At 44.3% G+C, this 27,366-nt stretch overlaps 2 protein-coding genes across 2 annotated transcripts; one reads left to right on the forward strand and one right to left on the reverse strand.

The window, feature by feature from the left end:
- Positions 1–10,812: 10,812 nt before the first annotated feature.
- Positions 10,813–13,016, reverse strand: si:ch211-175m2.5 (uncharacterized protein LOC568697 homolog). The gene is made up of 5 exons (XM_041851879.2): positions 12,870–13,016; positions 12,538–12,723; positions 12,315–12,414; positions 11,857–11,987; positions 10,813–11,562 (listed from the first exon to the last, which is right to left on the reverse strand). The coding sequence occupies exons 1-5, from the start codon at positions 12,912–12,914 to the stop codon at positions 11,278–11,280; spliced, it is 747 nt and encodes a 248-aa protein (XP_041707813.1). The 5' UTR covers positions 12,915–13,016; the 3' UTR covers positions 10,813–11,277.
- An 89-nt stretch (positions 13,017–13,105) lies between these two features.
- LOC121542492 (small integral membrane protein 19) lies at positions 13,106–17,992 on the forward strand. The gene is made up of 3 exons (XM_041851887.2): positions 13,106–13,352; positions 14,303–14,427; positions 17,151–17,992. The coding sequence occupies exons 1-3, from the start codon at positions 13,216–13,218 to the stop codon at positions 17,213–17,215; spliced, it is 327 nt and encodes a 108-aa protein (XP_041707821.1). The 5' UTR covers positions 13,106–13,215; the 3' UTR covers positions 17,216–17,992.
- The last annotated feature ends 9,374 nt before the right edge of the window (positions 17,993–27,366 follow it).

Raw genomic sequence — 27,366 nt, forward strand, 5'->3', positions numbered from 1 at the left:
GTGGCCATCACAAAGCCCTGACCTCAATCCTCTAGAAAATGTGTGGGCAGAACTGAAAAAGCGTGTGCGAGCAAGGAGGCCTACAAACCTGACTCACTTACACCAGCTCTGTCAGGAGGAATGGGCCAAAATTCACCCAACTTATTGTGGGAAGCTTGTGGAAGGTTACCCGAAACATTTGACCCAAGTTAAACAATTTAAAGGCAATGCTACCTAATAATAATTGAGTGTATGTAAACTTCTGACCCACTGGGAATGTGATGAAATAATTAAAAGCTGAAATAAATCATTATCTCTACTATTATTCTGACATTTCACAATCTTAAAATAAAGTGGTGACATTTTTTTTTTACTACGATTAAATGTCAGGAATTGTTTAAATGTATTTGGCTAAGGTGTATGTAAACTTCTGACTTTAACTGTAACTAACTGGATGTGGCAGCAGGTGCAGATGACACAAAATGAACAATAGTGTCTCTGAAAATAAACTAGGCATCAAGCACACAGTACTAAACCACAGAGACCACAGACATGCACAGGGTCTTGACTCACATCGTCCCCAGAAGGAATGTGTCACGAATTCTGCCGAGACTGCTCCTCCTCCTTGTTCGGGCAGGCTTCGGCGTTCGTCGTCTCCGGAGTACTAGCTGCTACCGTCTGATGTTCTCTATGTTTGTTTGGTTTTGTCTGATTAGTGCACCTGTTCCATATCACGTATTGATTATGTCACCTATAAGTTTCCTTTGGTTTTGTTTGTAGTTGTGTGTTGTTGTCTGCCTGTCCGTTAGTGATTTGTATTTGCTCTCATGTATTTAGTGTATTGACGCACTGTTTGCGTAATCACTTGTATTTTGTGTATTACGCACAGTTTGCGTAATCGCTCGCCTCCGTTGTGTTGAGGCCTGTTATTTTGTATTGTCGTGTTTTGACTAGTAAAGTCTGTTGGACTAAGCTTCTGTGTCCTGCGCCTGACTCCAACACCACATCCACATCAGCTCGGGACAGAACAACACACCATACAATGGAGTCAGCAGGAGCAGCGGCGGCGACCGAGTCGCTGGAGGATCGGGTCAGCTGCCAGGACGCCATGATCCAGCAACTCGGCTCCGCCATGCAGGAGGTAATGAACACCCTGCGCCGATGGGAAAGGGGAGGCGTGCCCACACCTCCTCCTACATTACCACCACCATCGGCCAGCCCCACCAGACCAGCTCCGGAATCCAGTGGGATTCGGCTCTCGCTCCCGAGGGCGTATGATGGCACCGCAGCCGGGTGTCAGGGGTTCCTCCTTCAGGTGGAACTCTACCTGGCCACCATACACCCGGCGCCCTCGGGATACGAGAGCGTTTCCGCCCTCATCTCCTGTCTCTCCGGCAAGGCGTTGGAGTGGGCCAACGCCGAATGGAGGGGAATAGACGCCGCCACCATCAGCTACGCGGAGTTCTCCCGCCGCTTCAGGGCAGTTTTCGATCACCATCCTGAGGGTAAAGCGGCGGGGGAGCGTCTGTTCCACCTCGGACAGGGGAAGAGGAGCGCACAGGAGTTCGCCCTGGATTTCTGGACTCTAGCGGCTGATGCGGGGTGGAATGAGAGGGCCCTCATCGACCACTATAGGTGTAGCCTGCGTGAGGACGTTCGTCGAGAGCTGGCCTGCAGTGACACCAATCTGTCCTTCGACCAGCTAGTGGACATGTCCATTCGTCTGGATACCCTGCTGGCCACCCGCGGACGTCCCGAGATGGGGCCGTCCATTCCATCCCCCAGCACCTCCGAGCCGAGCCCAATGGAGCTCGGGGGTGCTGGCGCTAGAGAGAGAAGGAGAGAGAACCCGAGGGGGGCCACCTAGCTGGGGAGGGTCTCCAAGGAATCGAGGCAACAGGTCACGCACTGGGGAGTCATTTCAGGTGAGTAGGCGCCCCACTCACCCAGAGCTCTCTGTTGTTCACTTGTGTACACCTGTGGTATTTCCTCAGGTTGCATCTGATTCCCAGCATAAGGCGCTAGTCGATTCAGGCACAGCTGGGAATTTTATTGATCGGAAATGTTGTTGTAAGTTAGGGATTCCCCTCCTGCCCGTTGATGCACCCTTTCCTGTCCATGCCCTAGATAGCAGCCCGTTGGGATCTGGGTTGATTAGGGAGGTCACAGCGCCACTAAAGATGAAGACGCAGGGGGGTCATGAGGAGATTATTCAGTTGTACCTAATTGACTCTCCTGCGTATCCCGTGGTGCTGGGGCTTCCTTGGTTAATCACCCATGACCCCACCATTTCGTGGCAACAGAGGGCTCTCAAGGAATGGTCTGGCCAGTGTGTTGGGCGATGTTTAGGTGTTTCCGTTGGGGCGACCACGGTGGAGAGTCCGAACCAAGTGCCCGCAATGCACATTCCCCCTGAGTATGAGGATTTGGCACTCGTGTTCAGCAAGACGAGGGCGACGCGATTGCCACCTCATAGACAGGGAGATTGTGCGATAAACCTCCAGACAGGTGCGGCACTTTCGCGGAGCCATGTGTATCCTCTGTCTCAAGAGGAGACGGCGGCTATGGAAACATACATAGCTGAGTCCCTGAGACAGGGATACATACGGCCCTCCACTTCCCCTGCGTCCTCAAGTTTATTTTTTGTGAAGAAAAAGGATGGAGGTTTGCGCCCGTGTATTGATTATCGTAGTCTCAATCAGATCACTGTGAAATACAGTTACCCTCTACCTCTGATTGCGAGTATGACTGAATCATTATGCGGAGCGCGTTTCTTCACAAAACTGGATCTCAGGAGCGCTTATAACTTGGTGCGCATTAGGGAGGGAGATGAATGGAAGACGGCATTTAGTACCACCTCAGGTCATTATGAGTATCTTGTCATGCCATACGGGTTAATGAATGCTCCTTCAGTCTTCCAATCATTTGTGGACGAGATCTTCCGGGACCTGCATGGGCAGGGAGTGGTAGTATACATTGACGACATCCTAGTGTACTCTGCCGAGCATGTAGCCATGGTGCGCCGAGTGTTGGGTAGGCTGTTGGAGCATGACCTGTATGTCAAGGCAGAGAAATGTCTGTTTTTCCAGGAGTCCATCTCCTTCTTGGGTCATCGGTTGTCCGCGTCAGGGGTGAAGATGGAGGTTGACCGGGTGTCAGCCGTGCGTAACTGGCAAACCCCAACCACTGTTAAAGAGGTGCAGCAGTTTTGGGGTTTTGCCAATTACTACCGGAGGTTTATCCGGGGTTTTGGACAGGTAGCAGCTCCCATTACTTCCCTGCTGAAGGGGGGCCCGGTGCGTTTGCAGTGGTCGGCTGAAGCGGACAGGGCGTTTTGTAAACTGAAGGACCTGTTCACTTCGGCTCCGGTGCTGGCGCACCCGGACCCCACTTTAGCGTTCCAGGTAGAGGTAGACGCGTCAGAGGCCGGTATTGGGGCAGTACTGTCGCAACGCTCCGGCACGCCTCCTAAGCTCCGTCCCTGCGCTTTTTATTCTAAAAAGCTCAGCCCGGCGGAGCGTAATTATGATGTAGGGGACAGGGAGCTGTTAGCCGTGGTTCAAGCCCTAAAGGTGTGGAGGCATTGGCTTGAGGGGGCTCAACACCCTTTTCTCATTCTTACTGACCATCGGAACCTGGAGTACATCCGGGCAGCTAGGAGATTGAACCCTCGTCAGGCTAGGTGGAACATGTTCCTGACCCGGTTCGTTTTTAAGATCACTTACATCCCCGGGTCCCAGAACGGTAAGGCAGACGCCCTGTCCCGGCGGTATGACACAGAGGAGAGGTCCATTGAGCCCACTCCCATACTGCCGTAGTCTTGTCTTGTGGCACCGGTGGTATGGGAGGTCGATGCGGAAATTGAGCGGGCGTTACGCACCGACCCTACTCCCCCAGAGTGTCCAGTGGGTCGGACGTACGTGCCGCTCGAGTACCGTGATCGTCTCATCTATTGGGCTCATACGTCACCCTCCTCTGGACATCCAGGTATTGGCCGGACAGTGCACTGCCTTAGTGTTAAGTACTGGTGGCCAACATTGGCTAGGGACGTGAGGGTTTATGTCTCCTCCTGCTCGGTGTGCGCTCAGTGTAAGGCGCCTAGACACCTGCCCAGGGGGAAGTTACAACCCCTGCCCGTTCCACAATGGCCGTGGTCTCACCTCTCGGAGGACTTTGTTACGGACCTTCCCCCCTCTCAGGGGAATACCACTATTCTGGTCGTTGTGGATCGGTTCTCTAAGGCCTGTCATCTCATTCCTATGCCGGGTCTCCCTACTGCCCTACAGACCGCTGAGGCTTTGTTCACCCACGTCTTCCGGCACTACGGGGTTCCCGAGGATATAGTGTCTGATCGGGGTCCCCAATTCACCTCTAGAGTCTGGAGGGCGTTCATGGAACACTTGGGGGTCTCGGTTAGCCTTACCTCGGGTTACCAACCTGAGAGTAATGGGCAGGTGGAGAGAGTAAACCAGGATGTGGGTAGGTTTCTGAGATCCTATTGCCAGGGCCGGCCGGAGGAGTGGTCGGGGTATATCCCCTGGGCAGAGATGGCTCAGAACTCTCTTCGCCACTCCTCTACTAACCTGACCCCTTTTCAGTGTGTGTTAGGTTATCAGCCGGTTCTGGCACCATGGCATCAGAGCCAGATCGAGGCTCCTGCGGTGGATGAGTGGTTTCGGCGCTCGGAAGAAACGTGGAACGCTGCACACGTACATCTGCAGCGGGCCATCCGCAGGCAGAAAGCGAGCGCCGATCTCCACCGCAGTGAGGGTCCAGTCTACGCCCCTGGAGATCGAGTCTGGCTCTCGACTCGAAACCTGCCCCTTCGCCTGCCCTGCCGGAAGCTTGGCCGGCGGTTTGTGAAGCCATTTAAAGTCCTGAGGAGATTGAACGAGGTATGTTACAAGTTGCAACTGCCTAATGACTATCACATTAACCCCTCGTTCCATGTGTCTCTCCTCAGGCCGGTGGTAGCTGGTCCACTCCAGGAGAGTGAGATAAGAGAGACCCCTCCGCCCCCACTGGACATCGAGGGGGCTCCGGCGTACTCAGTCCGTTCCATCGTGGATTCGAGACGTCGGATGGGGGGTCTACAATATCTCGTGGAGTGGGAGGGGTACGGTCCGGAGGAACGGTGCTGGGTGCCTAGGAGGGACATCTTAGATCCATCCCTCCTGACTGAGTTCCACCGTAGTCATCCTACGCGCCCTGCTCCACGTCCTCCTGGCCGTCCCCGAGGTCGGAGTCGGCGCACGGCTGGAGCCGCGCGTCAAGGTGGGGGGTACTGTCACGAATTCCGCCGAGACTGCTCCTCCTCCTTGTTCGGGCAGGCTTCGGCGTTCGTCATCTCCGGAGTACTAGCTGCTACCGTTTGATGTTCTCTATGTTTGTTTGGTTTTGTCTAATTAGTGCACCTGTTCCATATCACGTATTGATTATGTCACCTATAAGTTTCCTTTGGTTTTGTTTGTAGTTGTGTGTTGTTGTCCGCCTGTCCGTTGGTGATTTGTATTTGCTCTCGTGTATTTAGTGTATTGATGCACTGTTTGCGTAATCACTTGTATTTTGTGTATTACGCACAGTTTGCGTAATCGCTTGCCTCCGTTGTGTTGAGGCCCGTTATTTTGTATTGTCGTGTTTTGACTAGTAAAGTCTGTTGGACTAAGCTTCTGTGTCCTGCGCCTGACTCCAACACCACATCCACATCAGCTTGTGACAGAATGAATAAATCTATCAAGGTATAGCTAAAATCACAATTACCCATTCAAGATATAGAACCCTTTTTTAAATCACTCCCTCCCTAGCTCCTATTTCCCCTCTCCTCCCTCCCGGTCATTTCCATGATAGCAGGTGTGTAAACACCCTTGGCTGGGCTGCGTCCTCATGGCTGTGAGGTGGGCTAGTACACACACAGACACACACACGTCCTGTCTGATGTCAGTAGGCTGGAGGAATATTACCTAACGGACGTGCGATGAGATTAAACACAAACAGCGAGCTGTACGGTGCGGTGCAGCCACGCTTCCTCTGCTCCCACGCCATGCCTCACTGGCTGACAGGCCTGATGGGAGGGGACTATCTTCTTCTATAGACCTTCTGATCAGACCTGACCATGCAGCCAGACTTCACCATACAACACCTCTGGTTCTCCTTTCCCTGGGAGAATGCAGCAGTTGGACCCAAACAATTGTTACACGTTCAATAGTGAAATAGTTTGGATCTTCTAACAGGTGAAACAATAACGTTTTGCGTGGGTGATTGGGCTACAGGACGAGTCGATAAGCCGGTGACCAGTGCGCCAGTGTTATATCGGCATGCCAGCCGACTTGAAGTGCTTCCAACTAGGTTGTGTCGCTGGCGGTAGCTAACGTGGAAAAAAATGTTTTAAGTAGGCTGGCAGCCTACACAAGAAAGTACTGATATTGATAATCATCTACAGTCGTGGTCAAAAGTTTTGAGAATGACACAAATATTAATTTTCACAAAGTCTGCTGCCTCAGTTTTTATGATGGCAATTTGCATATACTCCAGAATGTTATGAAGAGTGATCAGAAGAATTGCAATTATTTGCAAAGTCCCTCTTTGCCATGAAAATGAACTTAATCCCCAAAAAACATTTCTACTGCATTTCAGCCCTGCCACAAAAGGACCAGCTGACATCATGTCAGTGATTCTCTCATTAACACAGGTGAGAGTGTTGACGAGGAAAAGGCTGGAGATCACTCTGTCATGCTGATTGAGTTAGAATAACAGACTGGAAGCTTTAAAATGAGGGTGGTGCTTGAAATCATTGTTCTTCCTCTGTTAACCATGGTTACCTGCAAGGAAACACGTGCCGTCATCATTTCTTTGCACAAAAAGGGCTTCACAGGCAAGGATATTGCTACTAGTAAGATTGCACCTTAATCAATCATTTATCGGATCATCAAGAACTTCAAGGAGAGAGGTTCAATTGTTGTGAAGAAGGCTTCAGGTCGCCCAAGAAAGTCCAGCAAGCGCCAGGACTGTCTCCTAAAGTTGATTCAGCTGTGGGATCGGGGCACCACCAGTGCAGAGCTTGCTCAGGAATGGCAGCAGGCAGGTGTGAGTGCATCTGCACGCACAGTGAGGCGAAGACTTTTGGAGGATGGCCTGGTGTCAAGAAGGGCAGCGAGGAAGCCACTTCTCTCCAGGAAAACATCAGGGACAGACTGATATTCTGCAAAAGGTACAGGGATTGGACTGCTGAGGACTGGGGTAAAGTCATTTTCTCTGATGAATCCCCTTTCCGATTGTTTGGGGCATCCGGAAAAAAGCTTGTCCGGAGAAGACAAGGTGAGCGCTACCATCAGTCCTGTGTCATGCCAACAGTAAAGCATCCTGAGACCATTCATGTGTGGGGTTGCTTCTCAGCCAAGGGAGTGGGCTCACTCACAATTTTGCCTAAGAACACAGCCATGAATAAAGAATGGTACCAACACATCCTCCGAGAGCAACTTCTCCCAACCATCCAAGAACAGTTTGGTGACGAACAATGCCTTTTCCAGCATGATGGAGCACCTTGCCATAAGGCAAAAGTGATAACTAAGTGGCTCGGGAACAAAACATCGAAATTTTGGCTCCATGGCCAGGAAACTCCCCAGACCTTAATCCCATTGAGAACTTGTGGTCAATCCTCAAGAGGCGGGTGGACAAACAAAAACCCACAAATTCTGACAAACTCCAAGCATTGATTATGCAAAAATGGGCTGCCATCAGTCAGGATGTGGCCCAGAAGTTAATTGACAGCATGCCAGGGCAGATTGCAGAGGTCTTGAAAAAGAAGGGTCAACACTGCAAATATTGACTCTTTGCATAAACGTAATGTAATTGTCAATAAAAGCCTTTGACACGTATGTAATGATTGTAATTATACTTCAGTATACCATAGTAACATCTGACAAAAATATATAAAAACACTGAAGCAGCAAACTTTGTGAAGACCTATACTTGTGTCATTCTCAAAACTTTTGACAATGACTGTAGATGTCATCTTGATACATAGCCTACATAAAGTCTACTACTCAATGGGGAGGGCATGAACGGCAACAACCGGACACAATGCCCTTCGCTCCTGCTTGACAAGCATTACTGTCCAGCAACGGTGCGCGAAGTAGCTACAGTACCTAGTAGCCACTGTCAGGGTGATAGTCACAGAAAGCACAAGCGTACAACGCATGAAGCAACAATACACGCATCATAAATACTTTTAATAAAAAATAAACAATCATCAGTTTTATAACTGAAAATGTACAACTATTTGTGTAAAACTAACAGTGCAATTACACTCAGACTGGCAAAAAAACAGAAGTACAAACTCTCTTCTATGATTTCATGGCGGTCCGCAAACAAACGTTTAAGGTGCATGCCGCCACCTACTGTGCTGGAGTGTGCAATCAATCATGGGCTGCCTAATTCTGTACTACTAAGAAAATAAAAGTTTTTTTTTTTTTTTTTTTTTTACAACCAAGTAATAAATCCCTACTAACTTCTACCCCCCATGCCATCGGGACCCCAGTGATGACTCCCCTCAACCTAGCATAAGCACCAGGAACATGGCTTTTAATCTTCTTCCCATTAAGCTTTTCCATTTGCAGAATCTTCCCTTGCTGAGCCTGGCTACAACAAAATATTAACAATCTTCCATTTCCAATGAACCGGGCTAATTTGACTTCACCCATCTCTTTCTATACAGCACCGCTCAATCAAAACCGTTTAACCTATAGCAGAGTGCTGTCGACACACCCACTCCTTTCCACACGCCCAGTACTTTTCTTTCGACACACCCACTCGCCCATATTGGGATGCAGCTACCCCCTTCCCATCAGAAAGGCAATAGCTAGAGAGCTGGGGCCTCATTTATAACCGTTGCGTAAATGTTACACAAAATGTATGCGTGTGCCATTTCTGAAAAGTGAACAAATATTGAGATTTATAAACTTGGCGCACGCCATATTTACGCATGTTTCCCGTTAGAAATCAGACCTGTCGTTAAACTGTGCACACGGAACAGCACTAAAACTCTGCCTGGAAAACGCCTCCATTCACCTTTTATGGTGACAATAACGCCCTTTATATGCTGTATAGTTTATCATTTGGAACGATTGGCATTAGGCCACAGCATGCAAAAGACTGATTGTTGTTCACAGTACCGATTTTAGCATGTAAATCTTGGTGGGGCAAACTCCCCCAATTATTTTTAGATGCATGCCAGCAAAGCCACTACACAACACAAAACAACACAACATTAAAAAATACATTAATTGCACGGCGCATGTGACAAATCCAATTTGATTTGATTTGACTATAACGGTGACAATTCAGAACATGGGTCGTTCTTACAGTATTCTCCATGTACACCAAGTCAGAACCACATGATAAATAAAGGGGGCATAAAAGCAGACAATGAAAGCTCTTACAATATTTGATCATTACATTTCTCTAAAACAGGCTATAGGCTACATGTGCACCACCAAGTCAGAACAGTAGGCTAAATTATGAGGGGGAAAGGGACCAAATTATTAGGGTGAGGCACATGGGCTACTAACAGCTTACTACACAACATACACTTAGTTTTACTTTCTTAGCTACAGTATACATATCTCCCTGGCATATTACTATTATGATATTTCAAATCTTGAAATACATATAGCCTATCTATTTACTAGGCTACTAGGTTCAATTAAATAGAGATGGGCATAGTAATTTGTTGTATCGCTCCTTCATGAATATGAACCCATCACGTCCAGAAAAGGTAAGGATTATATTCTGCAATGGTTATGAAAAAAAAAAAAAAAAAAGGAAAAAGATTCCTATGTCTAACTATTTTAGATTCTAAAAATAAAACACAGATTTTTGCTCTTCTCACTAAAGGCAAATGGTTGCATTCTTGTTCATGTTTTCCTTTTGTTTTTTTATGAATAAGCTTTTCATCACATCCCCCATTTGCACAAAATACTTATATGCCAGTTTACGATACAACATTTCAACCACTAGCAGATGTGCGTAGCATGGTCTAAAGTTTGCGGGGAGGTGTGCACATTCTCACATGAAGTACATTTTTTATAAATGCCAACTTTTGCATGAAAACTGGCGCATGCACAATTTAGGGTTTATTTTGTATGTACGCACGGTTTATAAATAAGGACCCTGAGTCCTATCTGTGTAGCAATATTGTGATGAGTCTTAATTTAAATCTTTAAAATATACACTGAGTGTACAAAACATTAAGAACACCTCCCCCTTTTGCCCTCAGAACAGCCTCAATTCGTTGGGACATGGACTCTAAGGTGTCGAAAGCGTTCCACAGGGATGCTGGCACCAATGCTTCCCACAGTTGTGTCAAGTTGGCTGGATGTCCTTTGGGTGGTGGACCATTCTTGATACACACGGGAAACTGTTGAGCTTGAAAAACCCAGCAGTGTCGCAGTTCATGACACAAACAGGTGCGCCTGGCACCTACTACCATACTCCATTCAAAGGCACTTAAATATTTTGTCTTGCCCATTCACCCTCTGAATGGCACCCATACACAGTCCATGTCTCAATTGTCTAAAGGCTTAAAAATCCTTCTTTAACCGGTCTCCTCCCCTTCATCTATACTGATTGAAGTGGATTTAACAAGTGACATCAATAAGGGATCATAGCTTTCACCTGGATTCACTTGGTCAGTCTGTCATGGAAAGAGGTGTTCATAATGTTTTGTAAACTCAGTGTATGTGGAGATGTTATGAACCAAGAGGTCTGGACAGCAGGGTTTGTCCTATTTTAATCTCATTTTCATCTTATTTACTGAAAGAGGGGGAGGGAGAGAGAAGTAGAATAGAAGATGTATATTCTTTATTTAGAAAACATAAGGATTTTCAATGCATAGCAGTGAGTGTTCCATTACGTTACCGAGTGTTACTGCCTGACTACCAGACCGAGACACACACTTCCCAAAGAGAACAAACACCTTTCCTAGAGTGAATATTTACAGAAATATACATCCTGATTTGCACACACACTAGAAGACACACATTTGCACTCCAAACTCCATTTAACATATCTAACATTTCAAAATCCTCAGTTAATAATTGAGCCTACAGAACTCTGCAAAGTAACATTAACAGGTTCTACTGTAGATAGTGTGGCAGACCGGCACTAAACAGTCACATATGATATCACACGCTTAGGTAGGTCCCCTGGCCTCCACTGAGTCTATGTGGTTAGCTCACCAATAAAATCAATAGGAAGGAACTTAAAGTCTGTGTGATGTTTTCTGTATCCCTTGTCACCTCACTACTTGCCCTCTCCCTCCCCCTTGGTCTTGTCCCGGGGCATACGGCCCATGTTGTAGAACTCTGCGTTGGGTCTCATGTCGGTCAGGTGGGCCAGCCGGTTGGACATGGCGAAGAAAGCAGCGATGGCGGCGATGTCCCAGGCGTCCTCACGGTCAAAGCCCACTTCCTCCAGGGACAGAAAGTGCTGGTCGGTGATGGTGTCGCTGCGACAAACGGCCAGGGCGAAGTCCAGCATGACCCGCTCCCGAGGGGACAGCTCTGCATTCTCATAGTTTACTATCACCTGGGGATGAGGGCCAGGGGGAGAAAGAGTTCAAATAGAAACACATTTAGAAGGGAGGTGACAGTGGGTGAGTTGAGGTTTGCACCTTTTATACTTATGTGGTTGATGACTAGCACATTTAAAAATCAGGCTAGATAGATCACTCAGATTGTATCAACTGCTTGACAAACAACTCACACCTCCACAAGATTAGTGTGTAAGATCATACTGGCATACAGTATGACAGTTTTACAGTGCACACCAGTGGACCTGAGAGAACAGATCAGGAGAGAAATAAACGAGATAAGAATGTACCTGGTCAGCCAGTGTGGGTTTCTTGGAGTAGATGCGGTGCAGTGCACTGTGGGACACGACACAGTAGAGACACTGGTTGTGGATACTGGTGGCGACCACAATCAGCTCCCTGTCAGCCTTCGTCAGTCCCCCTGACATGACAGAGCAACACGGACATACACTCTTTGAAATTCACTGCTCGACTGAGGGACCTTACAGATAATTGTATGTGTGGGGTACAGAGATGAGGTAGTTATACAAAATTAATGTTAAACACTTATTGCACACAGAGTGAGTCCATACAACTTATGTGACTTGTTAAGCAAATCTTTACTCCCAAACGTATTTATGCTTGCCATAACAAAGGGGTTGAAAACTTATTGACTGAAGACATTTCCGTTTTTCATTTTGTGAAAAAGGGTGTGAATACTTTCTGAAGGCACTGTTTCTCTCTCTCTCTAACACACATACACTCACACCTGTCTCCTTGTTCATCAATTCGTTGTAATAGGAAAAGAAAGCGCGGAACTCTGCTGGACGATGTGCCAGGACCTTGAAGACATTGGGAAGGAATCCTCCCTGTTAAGGAGCAGAACACACTGATATTACCATGTACATAGAGATCCATTTCCCCCACAGTTGTGTTGTTTCATAGCAGGAACATTAGAGGTTACATAGATCTGAAAATATTCTGCATCCTACCTTGGTCTCCACCTCCTCCATTAGTTCCACCATGTCGAATGGCAGGTCTTTCTTGTTTGGAACCGGGTATCGGCTAATGTTCTCCCGGGGAGCATCGCTGGAGAACTGTCTACTGGTCGCCGCGGCCCCCACGGCTATAGGTGCCATCTGCTGCCACAACGCGCTCCCCACATATCGAAGAGACGCCTGCATGTACACGAAAGAAAGTCAACTCCACTGCACAGAGACAGGTGATCTTAGCTAGAAAGACAAAGCAAGTGGTTTATGCCGTGGCAAGATGCACAAATAATAAAGGAACAGTGCAATGAACACGTTTGGATTCGACTACTTACAAGGTTACAGGGACGAATTAATTTCCAAACACCTCCAGACGCCATGTCAAGTCACAGCAAAATGCACTTACTTCCTCTTTTGAAAAAAGTAATCAGGGAGGTCTTGGTGAGGTTGAAAATCCAATCATCGTCTAGTATTCATGTCACTCCCATTAGGCACGCCTCCTTGATTCATCCCACCCAATGCAGTCCCACTCCTCGCCAGCGCAGGCGGGCTTGTGAACGACTCCGGAAACGACATCACCCTTCTGTTTATATCGTAAGAGTCGCTAACCCTTGTTGCATGGAATCTTATTTTTTAGACACATTTATAAAACTAGAAAAATAGCTACCTCACAATTGTTTGATGGCAATGGGCGGTCATGGGGTGATGGCGAACGAGGAATCTTTGGATTACTCCGTCCACGAGGCGTGGAACGAGGCCACCAACGTCTATTTGCTCGTCATTCTGGTTAGCTTCGGACTGCTGATGTACGCTAGAAAGTAAGAGAGGTTCCTTTGCATTTTGTTCCCAACAAATGCCCGACTGTTTATAAATATTTGCATCATCAACAACTAAATGTGTGCCTTACTAGCTTTGCTTTTAAAAAGCTTCCATCCAGCTAATGCATGAATTACATACGGTTTGGTCTCATTCTCTCTTTCCTATAAAGCCCAACAGTGGAGGTGTCAAAATACCCATAAAACCTAGCGGTCAAACAGGCAAATGGTTCCAATCGTTTTTCCACCATTAATTTTTCCCATAGGGAATTTTAGAAACACTTAAAATAAGGGCTGTGTTTTGTGTAGGCTTACCCCGGCAGGACATTTTGATAACCATGTAAATCTCTCTCTGATAAGGTGCCTTTTATCAGTATATTCGGCACTATTTACTCTCAGATTCGAAAATGCTAATTAGCATCAAGGTAGACATCATGCAAGACTACAAGTCCCTGCACGTCATCTCTAGCTGACACCTTTGCTAACAGGTATTGTGTAAATTTTAAACTTGCACAAGACAGTTCACAGAATTGTCAATTTAAAGAAATTTAGCCAATTTATTTATTTTAAATTTAGCTAACATTAGATCGTTAATCCAGAGATTCAATGCCATACAACACTCCTTCCGTAGCCTCCAACTGCTCTTAAACGCTAGTAAAACTCGTCCAGATCATCATGAAATGTGTAGTTCTTTATGATAGCCACATTAGCAGCTAATTAGTATTTCATTTTTGGGGGGTAAATACAGGCAAATATATAGAGAGATTTACATGGTTATCAAAACACCACACCAGGGTAAGCCTCCATGAAACACAGCCCTTATTTTAAGTGTTTCTAAAATCCCCTATGGGAAAAATGAATGGTGGAAAAACGATTGGAATCATTTCCTTGTTTGACCCCTAGGTTTTATGGGTATTATGACTCATACTGTGGTCCTCTATTCTCCCCATCAGAAATAAGAGGAAGATCATGAGGATATTCGCTCTGCCGCCTACCGCTGGAGCCACTACCGAACCCAACTTCTACGACAGTCTGCAGAAAGTGAGACTGCGTCAGCAGCTGGAGATGTACTCCTTTGGTGAGTTTGTCAGTCTCAGTTCTGTTGCAGAATGATGCATCAATGTTAGGCTCACCTATGATATGATCAGGAATGGGCAAAAATTACAAAATACAACTACAAAATAGCATAAAGGTCAATGTATCAAAATAAACTACAAAATACTTGTATTTCGAAATGTATTTAATTAAAATATTTAGAATTTTGAAATACATTTGCAAGTAGCCAGCATGAACAGCAACAACATTCTCAGTAATTGTACAGAAACGTTTTACTTGCTTTGACTGTGATATGTTGTTGTTTATCTACCTTAGTTGAATGCCCTGACTGTAAGTCACTCTGGATAAGAGTGTCTGCTAAATTACCTAAATGTCTGTTTGAAAATCAGAGATGGGTAATATTTCTGTTTCATGTATTTGAAATATGTATTTCAATTACTTCTGAGTATTTTGTAATTTCTATTACACTGGGCTGAACTACACTCCAATGTATTTCATAAGAAGATACTTTCAAGAGCTGTAATGTGTATTTTCAAAAGACAAACTACTTTTCTATACCATTTTGTGGCCCCCTGTCACCCTGCATTGGTATCAGATGACTAATAACACTATGGTCTGATAAGAGCGTCTGCTAAATGAACTAAATATAAATGTGTATATCTCTGCAAAGCATGCAGAGTGTAATTCTAATGAGCTCCGCCCCGAAACAAGGTTTTGTCTATAAGGGATACAGCTTGTGTCAAAATAGAGCAGGTTTAGGAGAATTAGGCTAAGCTGTATGTATCCCGTCTAGACATGACCCCGAAACAAGGCCAGTTCATTTTCACATACAGTGCATTTGGAAAGTATTCAGATCCCTTGACTTTTTGCTGCCACCACCATGCTTCACCGTAGGGATGGTGCCAGGTTTCCTCCAGACGTGACGCTTGGCATTCATCTTGGTTTCATCAGACCAGAGAATCTTGTTTCTCATGGTTCAAGAGTCTTTAGGTGCCTTTTGGCAAAATCCAAGCGGGCTGTCATGTGCCTTTTACTGAGGAGTGGCTTCTGTCTGGCCGCTCTACCATAAAGGCCTGACTGGTGGAGTGCTGCAGAGATGGTTGTCCTTCTGGAAGGTTCTCCCATCTCCACAGAGGAACTCTGGAGTTCTTTCAGAGTGACCATCGGGTTCTTGGTCACCTCCCTGACCAAGGCCCTTCTCCCCCGATTGCTCAGTTTGGCCGGGCAGCCAGCTCTAGGAAGAGTCTTGGGGGTTCTTAACTTCTTCCATTTAAGAATGATTGAGGCCATTGTGTTTTTGGGGACCTTCAATGCTGCAGAAATGTTTTGGTTCCCTTCCCCAGATCTGTGCCTCGACACAATCATATCTCTGAGCTCTACGGACAATTCCTTCGACCTCATGGCTTGGTTTTTGCTCTGACATGCACTGTCAACTGTGGGACCTTATATAGACAGGTGTGTGCCTTTCCAAATCATGTCCAATCAGTTGAATTTACCACAGGTGGACTCCAATCAAGTTGTAGGAACATCTCAAGGATGATCAATGGAAACAGGATGCACCTGAGCTCAATTTCGAGTCTAATAGCAAAGGGTCTGAATACTTATGTAAATAAGGTATTTCTGTATTCTGTACAACAATTCTAAAAACCTGTTTTCGCTCGCTTTGTAATTATGGGTTAATGTGTGTAGATTGATGAGGAAAAATGTTTATTTAATCAATTTTAGAATAAGGCTGTAACGTAACAAAGTGGAAGAAGTCAAGGGGTCTGAATACTTTCTGAATGCACTGTATACAGTCAGTGCGTTCAACTAACGTAGATAAACAACAACATATCACAGTCATAGCAAGTAAAACGTTTCTGTGACCGTTACTGAGAATGTTGTTGCTGTTCGGGCCAGCTACTTGCAAAAATGTATTTCTGTATTTTAAAATACAAAATACATGTATTTTAATTTATATTTTGTAGTTTATTTTGATACATTGATCTTTATGGTATTTAGTAATTGTATTTAGTCATTCTTGACCGTCCTTGGTGAAAAATTAACATACCAAAAGGAACTGCAAAGCACACTGGGTATTATTATTATTGGCCTTGTTTTGGGGTCATGTCTAGATGGGATAATTCTACTAACCTGCTACATTAATTCTCCTAACGTGCTGTGTAAGTTTTTCTAAACCTGCTATGAAAAGCTGTATCCCTTCTAGACATAACCTTGTTTCGAGGCAGAGCTCATTAGAATAATACTCTGCATGCAAGTGCAATCGTACATTTTTACATACACATTTATATTTATAGTGCCATCAGACTTCTGATACCAATGCAGAGTGAAAGAGGGCCACAAAATGGCGAACCGCTATAAAAAATGGTATAGAAAATATTTTGTATTTTGAAAATACAAATTACAGCTCTTGAAAGTATCTTGCTACAAAATACATTGGAGTGTAGTTCAGCCCAGTGTAATACAAAATACTCAGAAGTAATTGAAATACGTGTAGCAGAAATACTGCCTATCTTTGGATATGATAGTCTGTGGTCAAATACATATTGACATTGAAATATTTCTGTCCATGACTAGGAACTGACCTCAAATCTGTTAATCACTCGAGTCAAATATATTTCTGGTTTAGCAAATAGCTCTGTCATTCACTAATAAACTCTAGCTCGCACAACTGTTCTAAAATATCTAAATCAATCCCAATGTTAAAATGTGTATAATTTTGACTCCTTTATTCCTTTTTAACAGCGAGGAAGTTTGACCAGCAGCAGCACCAATGCCAGAGTGAAAGTGTTCAGCTCTCTATGGAATGAGACCACGACAATAGTGTAGCATGACCCTGCATCATGCCTGCCTGCTCCACCCAGTCTCTCCACCCTTAAGCCTCTTTGGCTTTGGTAAGTCTGATCATTACAACACTCCTGAAGAGGGCATGTGTATTACGGAGGAAGAACTAGAGGGTCAATGAAGGTTTCTGTGATTAAGACTGTCGTCACGTCAAATCGGCTGTGTTTGCACAATTATTGCTGTAGGATTGAAACAAGGACAATGATGGATCTGTTTATGAAGATTTACGAAACTGGATGTTCCCTTTTCATTTCTGTTATTTTTTTGCATTTATTTAGCCTTTTAATGTATTTTTTCTTTTAAGCCCCTTGTTTTTTTGTGTGTGGATGTGTCGCCACATAGTGGTTATAGGAGGACCTACATCCAGTGTATATGGTGAATTCTGTACAGCACCTATTAAAATTCTAGTCTTAAACTCTAAATAACATGTATTTGTACCATACAATTATGGTACAACAAGAACCATTTAATCAAGCATATCTATGTAAATGTTTGGTTGTCAAGAACTGATTTGTTTCCCAGTTTTTGATCCTCCTATAAATTCCTTTTTAATGGCATTACAACAGACCTGGGAAAGTGTTGCTGATCCTTTGCTACAAGGACCTTTGTGGTCCAAACGGAGAGTCGCTCTCTTTCATGTTGAGAGGGTCAAAGTTGACTTTTCCCCACTCCAATTGCTGTTTCTGAAAAGGAAATGCATTTATATTATTACTCTGATTCAAAATAAAGAAAACAAGGTCAAATATTTTATGTTTTGCTTGATTTCACCGCCTCCTTTCCTCCGTCCCTTCTCGCTTCACTTCTTTTGTAATAATAATTCATGTAATTTCCCTCCAATGTCACAATTTTTAGAGCAGAAAGTTAGCTCTGGTGTGTGTGTGCTTTGTAGACTTTAGCACGATGGGGTGGGTGTTCGGGAGGCAGTGATTGAGGAAGGTGACATTTTGCATCAGGGGCCTAACAGAAAAGTTGGGCCTCTAATCCATCAAAGAAATAAATAAAACATTAGTTAGAGGAAAGCTGTGGCCCAGAAACACAACACCAAGAGGCCAAACAAATGTAAGTGGACATCCTTTGGAGGTAGTGTAATGGAAAAATGATTACTCCTCGCGGGGGAGAAATGGCACACTGATTAAACGCATCAATACATCAGCGGCCGGAGCGCAGCGCAGGGCCAGATCTTTACCCATTCTAAATAGGGCTGTGTGTGCAGGTGTGTGTGGTGTATTGAATCTTTGCTTATTCAGTTTTGTCGTGTGCATACCCCTTTGATACTCTACTATTGGCCCACTGTAATTAAAAAGATGCAGACTGAAGGGAAATGGTTAGAGATTAAGAATATCCCAATCTTCATTTAAATTCTTGAGCCTGTACTGTGATTTATATATACAGTATATCTATATCAACATCGCTGCCCATTGAAATGAGAATATGTGAGTTGACTGTCATTGGGCAAATATAGGAGCATGGTAAAAAATAAATAGTCTTGCAGTTAAATCCATGTCACCGCCTCACCATTATCAACAGAGAGATAAGCCATGCCCAAGAGTCATCTGCTGTATTATAGCGAGTTATAAGGTACCACTCTAAATGCCTCCTAGCCTATATTATTAGGCTAGTACCAAAACAAGATTGTCATGTGAACCAGTGTGTTAACGAGATAATGAGCCATGTGCTTTGCCAATTAATCTGCTGATGTAATCAATCAGTTGCTCATTACCAGAGGTTTAATATTTAACCAGTACTATCCCATTGAGACACATGATTCATGTCAAACATTAATCAATATCTGGAGTTAATTGCTTAGTCACCAAATGGACTAATGAGGTCGTTAGTGGGAGAGGTCGAAATGAACCACTCATAGAATCTTCACTTCATTCTGAGAATGAGAGTAGAAGGGTGGCTTTGGGTCAATACCAGTGTTCCATCCACACTGTTCACCTTATTAATACATTCACTACCTGTTTCTCCTCTGAAGAGAAATGGATAGGGTTTGTATCCTTGAAATTCAGCACAGTATGATAGAGTTATAGAACAGAGATAATGTGTAACTTTTTGTCAATACACTTGGGAGGGTAGCATGTCACCTAAAAATACTGTGTGTGTGTGTGAGCGCACGCGCTGGGCGTTATTTGTGGCTAGCTAGGGGGTGGAAAAAATTAGGCACAGCTCGGTAGTTTTTAATATTGTTTCATAAGGTGTAATTAAAAAGAGTTTATCACTGAGTTTGGGATAACACAGCGGCTCAATCTCCCAGTAATGAACCGTCTCCAACCATGCAGAAAGCTATTAATAAACACCAGTCTGAAACCAAGGGAGAGAGAGGGTGAGAGATAGAAAGTGAGCGAGAGATGGAGAGAGAAGAAGAGAAAATGAGAGAGAGGAATTAAGGGATAGAGAGGGTTGGGGTGAGAAGAAGGGAAAGAGAGGGGAGGAGGAGAGAATAGAGAAAACACGGCTGATTAAATTAATGTAATCTCACAGTGAGAAAGAGAGGAGCCAGTGTGGTTATACATCACCTGAAGAGGCTAATGAAATATAATATCTGTTTCTGTTAGCCAAAGAGCACAGAGAGGGATGAATTCTCTCTGTTTCTCGCCTTATACTTTTGCCCTCAGAACTTCCTCAATTAGTCTCACCTACTACCATACCCCGTTCAAAGGGACTTACATTTTGTGTCTTGCCCATTCACCCTCTGAATGGCACACATACACAATCCATGCCTCAATTGTCTCAAGGCTTAAAGATCCTTCTTTAACCTGTCTCCTCCCCTTCATCTACACTGATTGAAGTGGATTTAACAAGTGACATCAATAAGGGATCATAGCTTTCACCTGGATTCACCTGGTCAGTCTATGTCATGGAAAGAGCAGGTGTCCTTAATGTTTTGTGTACTCCGTGTATGTGGAGATGTTATAAACCAAGAGGACTGGACAGCAGGGTTTGTCCTATTTTAATCTCACCTGAGAAACGACATCTCATTTTCATCTTATTTACACAGAAAGAGGGGGAGGGAGAGACAGAAGAGGAGGAAAAAAAAGTAGAATAGAAGAATAGTTTATTGTCCAACTCTCTTTATGAAGATAAAAAATCTGCTTCAGGCTATCATGGTATTGCAGGACATCAACGTATTATACACAAGCTCATATTCTTATTTCACCTTTACAGCAGTCACCATGAAAAATAAGACAAAAGTAAAAAGCTTCATAATTTAGTTTTTATATTAAAAAGTCGGGAACGAATGCAGATGACCAAATAACTCTGGGTGTTTTGGCTGTATTAGTATGCAACATTCTCTCTCTCTCGATGAGCTGTGTTTGTTCTGGCTTTGTTCTGAAAGCAGGAAGTGGGCCAGAGCCCAGGGCAATCTCTCTCTCTACCCGCTCTACGTCCGAGAGCCAGTTCAGAGAAAATTACTTTCTTTATTCGTCCCTTTCAAACTGAAAGGGACTTTCAAGACAATCTGACTCCCAGGGGCATGCATTTAAGACATTATGTTTCTAGTTTCCAAGGACTTGTAATATAGTAGTAATATAGCAGTACTGAATAATCTACTACTGATGATCTACTACTTATAACCATTTCTATGCAATAATAGGAGTAAGGAAGTAATAGAAGTAATACGCAGAAACTAATGCCACACAAGCCTGCACCCACCCACTCACTCACACACACACACCAGCCGTGGTGAAACGATGCCCCACTCTTCAACACAAGAGGGACCATCGTCTCCTTTCTCTTCTTTATTAAGGTGATTTATAATGCAATAGTGCCTTAACTTCAGCCCCTTAAAATGTCTCCCAGATTAACTGGACATTGTTCGTCTTCTCCGCTCCTCTCTTCATTAGCCAGATAAAAACAGACAAGCCAATCACACAACCTCGTTAGCCGCGGCCTTTGACAGAAAGGAGCTAGGTGTTTTATGGCCAGTGTGCACCATATGATGGGTGGTACATGTTATGGTTATTATGCTCTTTGTAAATTCAGCAGAGTATGATAGAGTTATAGAACAGAGATAGTGTGTAACCTTTTGTCAATACACTTGGGAGGGTAGACTATGTATTGTCTATCAATTAGCTTTATTGAAGAGAGGTGAGCTACACTGATGAGAGTGTTCGTCTTCTTCCATAGCTGAGTAGGGTATTATCCTATCAAATGTGTTATAAGAGCATGTTCAAGGTTATGTTGCGGTTATACAGTGGGGAAAAAAAGTATTTAGTCAGCCACCAATTGTGCAAGTTCTCCCACTTAAAAAGATGAGAGAGGCCTGTAATTTCATCATAGGTACACGTCAACTATGACAGACAAATTGAGAATTTTTTTTCCAGAAAATCACATTGTAGGATTTTTAATGAATTTATTTGCAAATTATGGTGGAAAATAAGTATTTGGTCACCTACAAACAAGCAAGATTTCTGGCTCTCACAGACCTGTAACTTCTTCTTTAAGAGGCTCCTCTGTCCTCCACTCGTTACCTGTATTAATGGCACCTGTTTGAACTTGTTATCAGTATAAAAGACACCTGTCCACAACCTCAAACAGTCACACTCCAAACTCCACTATGGCCAAGACCAAAGAGCTGTCAAAGGACACCAGAAACAAAATTGTAGACCTGCACCAGGCTGGGAAGACTGAATCTGCAATAGGTAAGCAGCTTGGTTTGAAGAAATCAACTGTGGGAGCAATTATTAGGAAATGGAAGACATACAAGACCAATGATAATTTCCCTCGATCTGGGGCTCCACGCAAGATCTCACCCCGTGGGGTCAAAATGATCAACGGTGAGCAAAAATCCCAGAACCACACGGGGGGACCTAGTGAATGACCTGCAGAGAGCTGGGACCAAAGTAACAAAGCCTACCATCAGTAACACACTACGCCGCCAGGGACTCAAATCCTGCAGTGCCAGACGTGTCCCCCTGCTTAAGCCAGTACATGTCCAGGCCCGTCTGAAGTTTGCTAGAGTGCATTTGGATGATCCAGAAGAGGATTGGGAGAATGTCATATGGTCAGATGAAACCAAAATATAACTTTTTGGTAAAAACTCAACTCGTCGTGTTTGGAGGACAAAGAATGCTGAGTTGCATCCAAAGAACACCATACCTACTGTGAAGCATGGGGGTGGAAACATCATGCTTTGGGGCTGTTTTTCTGCAAAGGGACCAGGACGACTGATCCGTCTAAAGGAAAGAATGAATGGGGCCATGTATCGTGAGATTTTGAGTGAAAACCTCCTTCCATCAGCAAGGGCATTGAAAATGAAACGTGGCTGGGTCTTTCAGCATGACAATGATCCCAAACACACCGCCCGGGCAATGAAGGAGTGGCTTCGTAAGAAGCATTTCAAGGTCCTGGAGTGGCCTAGCCAGTCTCCAGATCTCAACCCCATAGAAAATCTTTGGAGGGAGTTGAAAGTCCGTGTTGCCCAGCGACAGCCCCAAAACATCACTGCTCTAGAGGAGAACTGCATGGAGGAATGGGCCAAAATACCAGCAACAGTGTGTGAAAACCTTGTGAAGACTTACAGATAACGTTTGACCTGTGTCATTGCCAACAAAGGGTATATAACAAATTATTGAGAAACTTTTGTTATTGACCAAATACTTATTTTCCACCATAATTTGCAAATAAATTCATTAAAATCCTACAATGTGATTTTCTGGAGAAAAATAATCTAATTTTGTCTGTCATAGTTGATGTGTACCTATGATGAAAATTACAGGCCTCTCTCATCTTTTTAAGTGGGAGAACTTGCACAATTGGTGGCTGACTAAATACTTTTTTCCCCCACTGTATCTGCGGGGCGGCCGGGTTTACGGTCATGAAATATTATGTGGATGAAGGGCGGTGGGTGGCGGGCGGGTTGAATGAAGATAAAACGATAGATAAAAAATCCATGAATGTATCATTCTTGTGCATTCATTATTCTTTCATAATTTTTTATCTGCCATTAGTGTGTAAGCCTAAGCTTTAGGGTCTTACTGTACGCACGCCAAATACACGGCAAAACGGCAAATGCTTTTGGGAACTTGGGCAGAAAAAGTTTACGTCGATCCACTGAGGCAAAAAGGACAATGTTGGAGTTTTCAATAAGAGAAATGCTGTGAAATGGAGAGTTGAAAATAACGAGAAGGGAGCTTCAGAACAGTAATGGTTGGGAAAGATTTTATGAAGTGGTAAAAGAGGATGATAGCAGTGTTATGTGTGATTATTGTGAGGCGCTATACAAATTCAAGAGTCACAAGACAGGGACTTCAAGTATGGCACGTCAAAGGAACAGTAGCCTACTGTTCAGATGAGGTAAATTTGATAGTAGCCTAACTGAAATCTGGACACTGACTGTAGGTCTATAACCTCCCACATAGCCTAATATGATATTAACTCCTGCCAAATTAAGCATTTCTTGCAGTAAAAAGATACACCAAATGTACATTTTGACTCAGGTACAGGAGTGGAGAAATATTATTTATTTATTTCAGCATCTTGAGAGAATGAATGCGTGGTTAGGGACCGTCTGTAAAGGTGCTATCTTTATCAGCATCATAAAATCTGATAGTATTTCAACCACATAAAATATGCATCCAAGCCGAACTGAAATCTTACCAGAAACATGTTGGATAATTTTTACTGCTTTTAATTTCATTAAACCTGGTCAAACTGATGTAATTTGGAAATTTTGCACAGAAAAGCTTTCCTGCTTACATTTTTTTTTAATTATTGAATTTTTTGCCCCAACCCTTAAACGTCTACTGCAGGAGAGAAGCAGAGATTAAATAGAACTTTACTGATGCCAACTAGATTGAAGCATCCATCGATTTATGGCATTATTCCGAGTTAATCAAGGCTATTTGTGGGTTAGGGTCGGGTGCGGTCCTCAGAATTTCACTTTATCACATATAGTCAGGTGGTTGTGGATGGGTTATTAGCAATTGCGGGCAGGTGAAGGTGAACAAACAGAGGATCTGCGCATCACTAGCGCCTGCCATCGTGTTTCAGGAACCGGAGGGGAATTGAGTGCCATTGTGATCTACTTTATTCATCCATTCACTGCTGCTCACTGGTTTGTGTTTAACAGTTTCGCCTCTCTCTCCTTTTTCCTCATCAGTGGTGTACCCAAAACGGTCCCTTACTCACTTCACTAGACCTGATAGGGGATTAAACGTGACAGATCAGACAAGATAAATCCACCCAGAGCGATAGATCGTGTCGTCCTGGTAGCCAGTAGAGCCTGTTTCCTTGTGACCTTTTCTGCAATGACATGATACACATCCCCATTGTCCCCCCCAGTTGTGTAATCCCTCAGGTACTGTTTAATCTCTGTAATCGTCCTGTTGAGGCGGAGGCATACAATTTGAACTGTCTCATTACAACCTGAGAGGACAGAATCATCACCTCCAAATCAATCCACTTCCTCTTCATTGAGGCTGCGTCTGAAATGGAACCTTAGTATGCACTATATAGTCACTACTACCCTATGGCCCCTGGTCAAAAGTAGTGCACTATAAAGGGAATAGTGTGCCATTTCGGCTTGGCCCTTTTATTAATCACTAGTGTTAATGATTGTCATATATAAAGACAAATCCCTGGTGTGGCTCTCTGCTCTTTGTCAATGTTTTTTGGAGAAGTTCTCTGGCTCCGTCGTGATTCAATTACATGTGATAAAGGGGGACAATGCCCAGAGTGGAGGAGGTAATTTGAGACAAAAGGGGACCATTATGATGCTGTAACTACCTCTCTTCTCCCCAAGGATGGTTCACTGCCACCATGATGATCAGGGGCAATGTGGAGCCCTGCTTTTAGGCTCTGCAGAGCCAACATGGACCAACTCCACATAGGCTTTACAGAGCCAAAGTGTCCCCTGTTTTCGCAGGCTTATCAGGTCAAAAATGAACTAAGACATCACAGGCTTAATTGTTTTAAAGTGGAGTCCACTGTAACAGGTTGGCTAGATAAAGCCAAGATGGCACTGGCGGCAATTGGCTTCCACAGCCCAAATGGAGACACCACTTTCAGGCTTTTATGGACTCAGTTGTGTTGGCATTAACTCTATGGGAGTCTGCCTCACCTGCATGAATCTACAGTCATTTTGTGGGGAGACAGTGTATGCCTGTTCTGTTGATTGCCCATGAGTAGATTAATAAAGTTATATTGAATTGAACTGAGTTGAGGTGAGAGCGAGGCATTGTTCAGCAATGGATATCTGGCTGAAGGGCCCAATTCAATCAGATCTGCTATAGCCGACATCCGCATAGCGGTTGTTTTGGAGGTGGAACTGCGCTAGAACTGTCAAATCCACAAGTGGCTCACGGCATTATACCTAAAGCGGACATTGCCATTGGCTGCACGGAGTCACATTAAGAGAAATCCCATGCAGCCTTGTTTACAAGTTCAAACACTAGAATGTGAGATGTAATCTACACCTCGATTAAGCTGATAGAAATCCTCATTATTTCATTTAATGATTTTCAATGTGAGCATCATTATTTCTATATAGCCTACACTTTCTCGTTCTGAACTTCTAACATGAGTGGGACGGGTGTGGCTTCGTGACAATGATCACAAGAACAGCTGCTCACCGATTTGACAGCTCCAACGCAGTTCCACCTCTGACACCGCCAAAACATCAGCTATGCGGGCGTCGGCTATCGCCGGTTAACGGTTCTTCTGATTGAATCCAATCCCAAGTCTGTCCATATGCAGCAGGTTCAATCACCAATCCACAGTAAAACTCTGAGCTGAGAGAAATGACATAAGACGAACTTCGAAATAAACAATGCCCTCCTTTCCGATAGGGGGTGTAATTCAAAAGAATACTAAAAACACTCTGTGAGGAGAGGTTATCTAATTTTGATTAAATAAAGCTGGACAGTGTTAGCTATACCGGTAGTGTATGGGGCTATAGCATAATGTCAGGTTAACACAGGGCTGTGTGTGTCTCTCTCGATAGAAATAGAGGTTTAATATCCCACAGCTCCATATCACCTCCTAGATCCCTGGATCAGTGGAGATAACACTGCTAACCTCCTGTCACACAATACTCCACAACCCGCTATTGCACCACACATTCTATTAAAAAAGTATTTTCTTCCCCCCAAACCACCAAACCCAATTCCCTGGTTTGATACCATCACTCTTGTCTTCTATCAGATCTTAATGATGGCTGGAGAGGAGGAACACACACTGTGTACAGATTTGGACATCAAACCAAACTGGGAGCACAGTGTTTTGTTGTTGTTGTTGTTGTCACTGGTCCTTTGTCATTAATACCATTCCAGCCAGGTTCCATTGCTTTGCAGTGAGTGGATGGGAGGAACTCTCTGCCTGCTTCGCCTCTAGGGGTCCCTGTGACTCTTCAGAGTATGGTGTGTGAACGCAGGGTGCCTCACTGCTCAGTTAGTTATATTACAACACAACAGAACCACAGAAGAAGCGCAGCAGGCCTTTCAAAAACACTGTAGCTGCAACGCTACTGATTCAACACACACTGAGACGTGGGTCTCACATTCACTCATCATATAAATGCAAGGAAGGTGTGTGTGTGTGTGTGTTTGTTTGTGTACACATCCATTGGATAACATGTTGTACAGCCATGCATTTGTATGTTTTATAGTGTTTTACTGTGTAGCTGTCTGATTAACAGCAAGGGAATACCTATCAGTTGATCAAAAGCAGATGTGTGTAGTGTGTAGTGATGTGTAGTGTTTGATTGTGTCCTCAGGGAATGGGTCCCCGTCTCTAAGCATTCTTATAGATGATGATTGGCCTCAGCTGTAAACAATACAACAACCAAACCATACTGTATTGCATTGTATTTCTCCATTTATTTCCAACAGAGCGCTGCTTAACCTGCGGCTCAATGAGTCAAACTTCTCTGACGTATGTGTGTGTGTGTGTGTGTTGGATTCCTCATTAACCGAAGGGCAGAAATGATTAAGGCTTCAGGTCGCCATTCCAACCGGAAGTCAGGGGTTAGCAGGGTGGTGAGTGTAGTGGACACAGGGGAGTGCAGGGGCAGTTGAGAGATGTCACTGAATTCAATTTGCATGGCAGAGAATGCCAAGAGCAATTAACTCTTAACACAAGCACTGACACACACACACGAACGCACACGCACACA

This window comes from Coregonus clupeaformis, chromosome 3, assembly GCF_020615455.1.
Source record: "Coregonus clupeaformis isolate EN_2021a chromosome 3, ASM2061545v1, whole genome shotgun sequence".
Lineage (NCBI taxonomy): Eukaryota > Metazoa > Chordata > Actinopteri > Salmoniformes > Salmonidae > Coregonus > Coregonus clupeaformis.

What these genes read in the sequence shown, in the direction of transcription:
- LOC121542492 (XM_041851887.2), top strand. Translation starts at nt 13,216, where the DNA reads ATGGCAATGGGCGGTCATGGGGTGATGGCGAACGAGGAATCTTTGGAT. An exon ending in CTGCTGATGTACGCTAGAAA is followed by an intron (nt 13,353 to 14,302) that starts GTAAGAGAGGTT and finishes TCTCCCCATCAG; the next exon opens with AAATAAGAGGAAGATCATGA. An exon ending in GCTGGAGATGTACTCCTTTG is followed by an intron (nt 14,428 to 17,150) that starts GTGAGTTTGTCA and finishes CCTTTTTAACAG; the next exon opens with CGAGGAAGTTTGACCAGCAG.
- si:ch211-175m2.5 (XM_041851879.2), bottom strand. Translation starts at nt 12,914, where the DNA reads ATGGCGTCTGGAGGTGTTTGGAAATTAATTCGTCCCTGTAACCTT. An exon ending in TAATTCGTCCCTGTAACCTT is followed by an intron (nt 12,724 to 12,869) that starts GTAAGTAGTCGA and finishes GTGTACATGCAG; the next exon opens with GCGTCTCTTCGATATGTGGG. An exon ending in ATTGATGAACAAGGAGACAG is followed by an intron (nt 11,988 to 12,314) that starts GTGTGAGTGTAT and finishes CTGTCATGTCAG; the next exon opens with GGGGACTGACGAAGGCTGAC.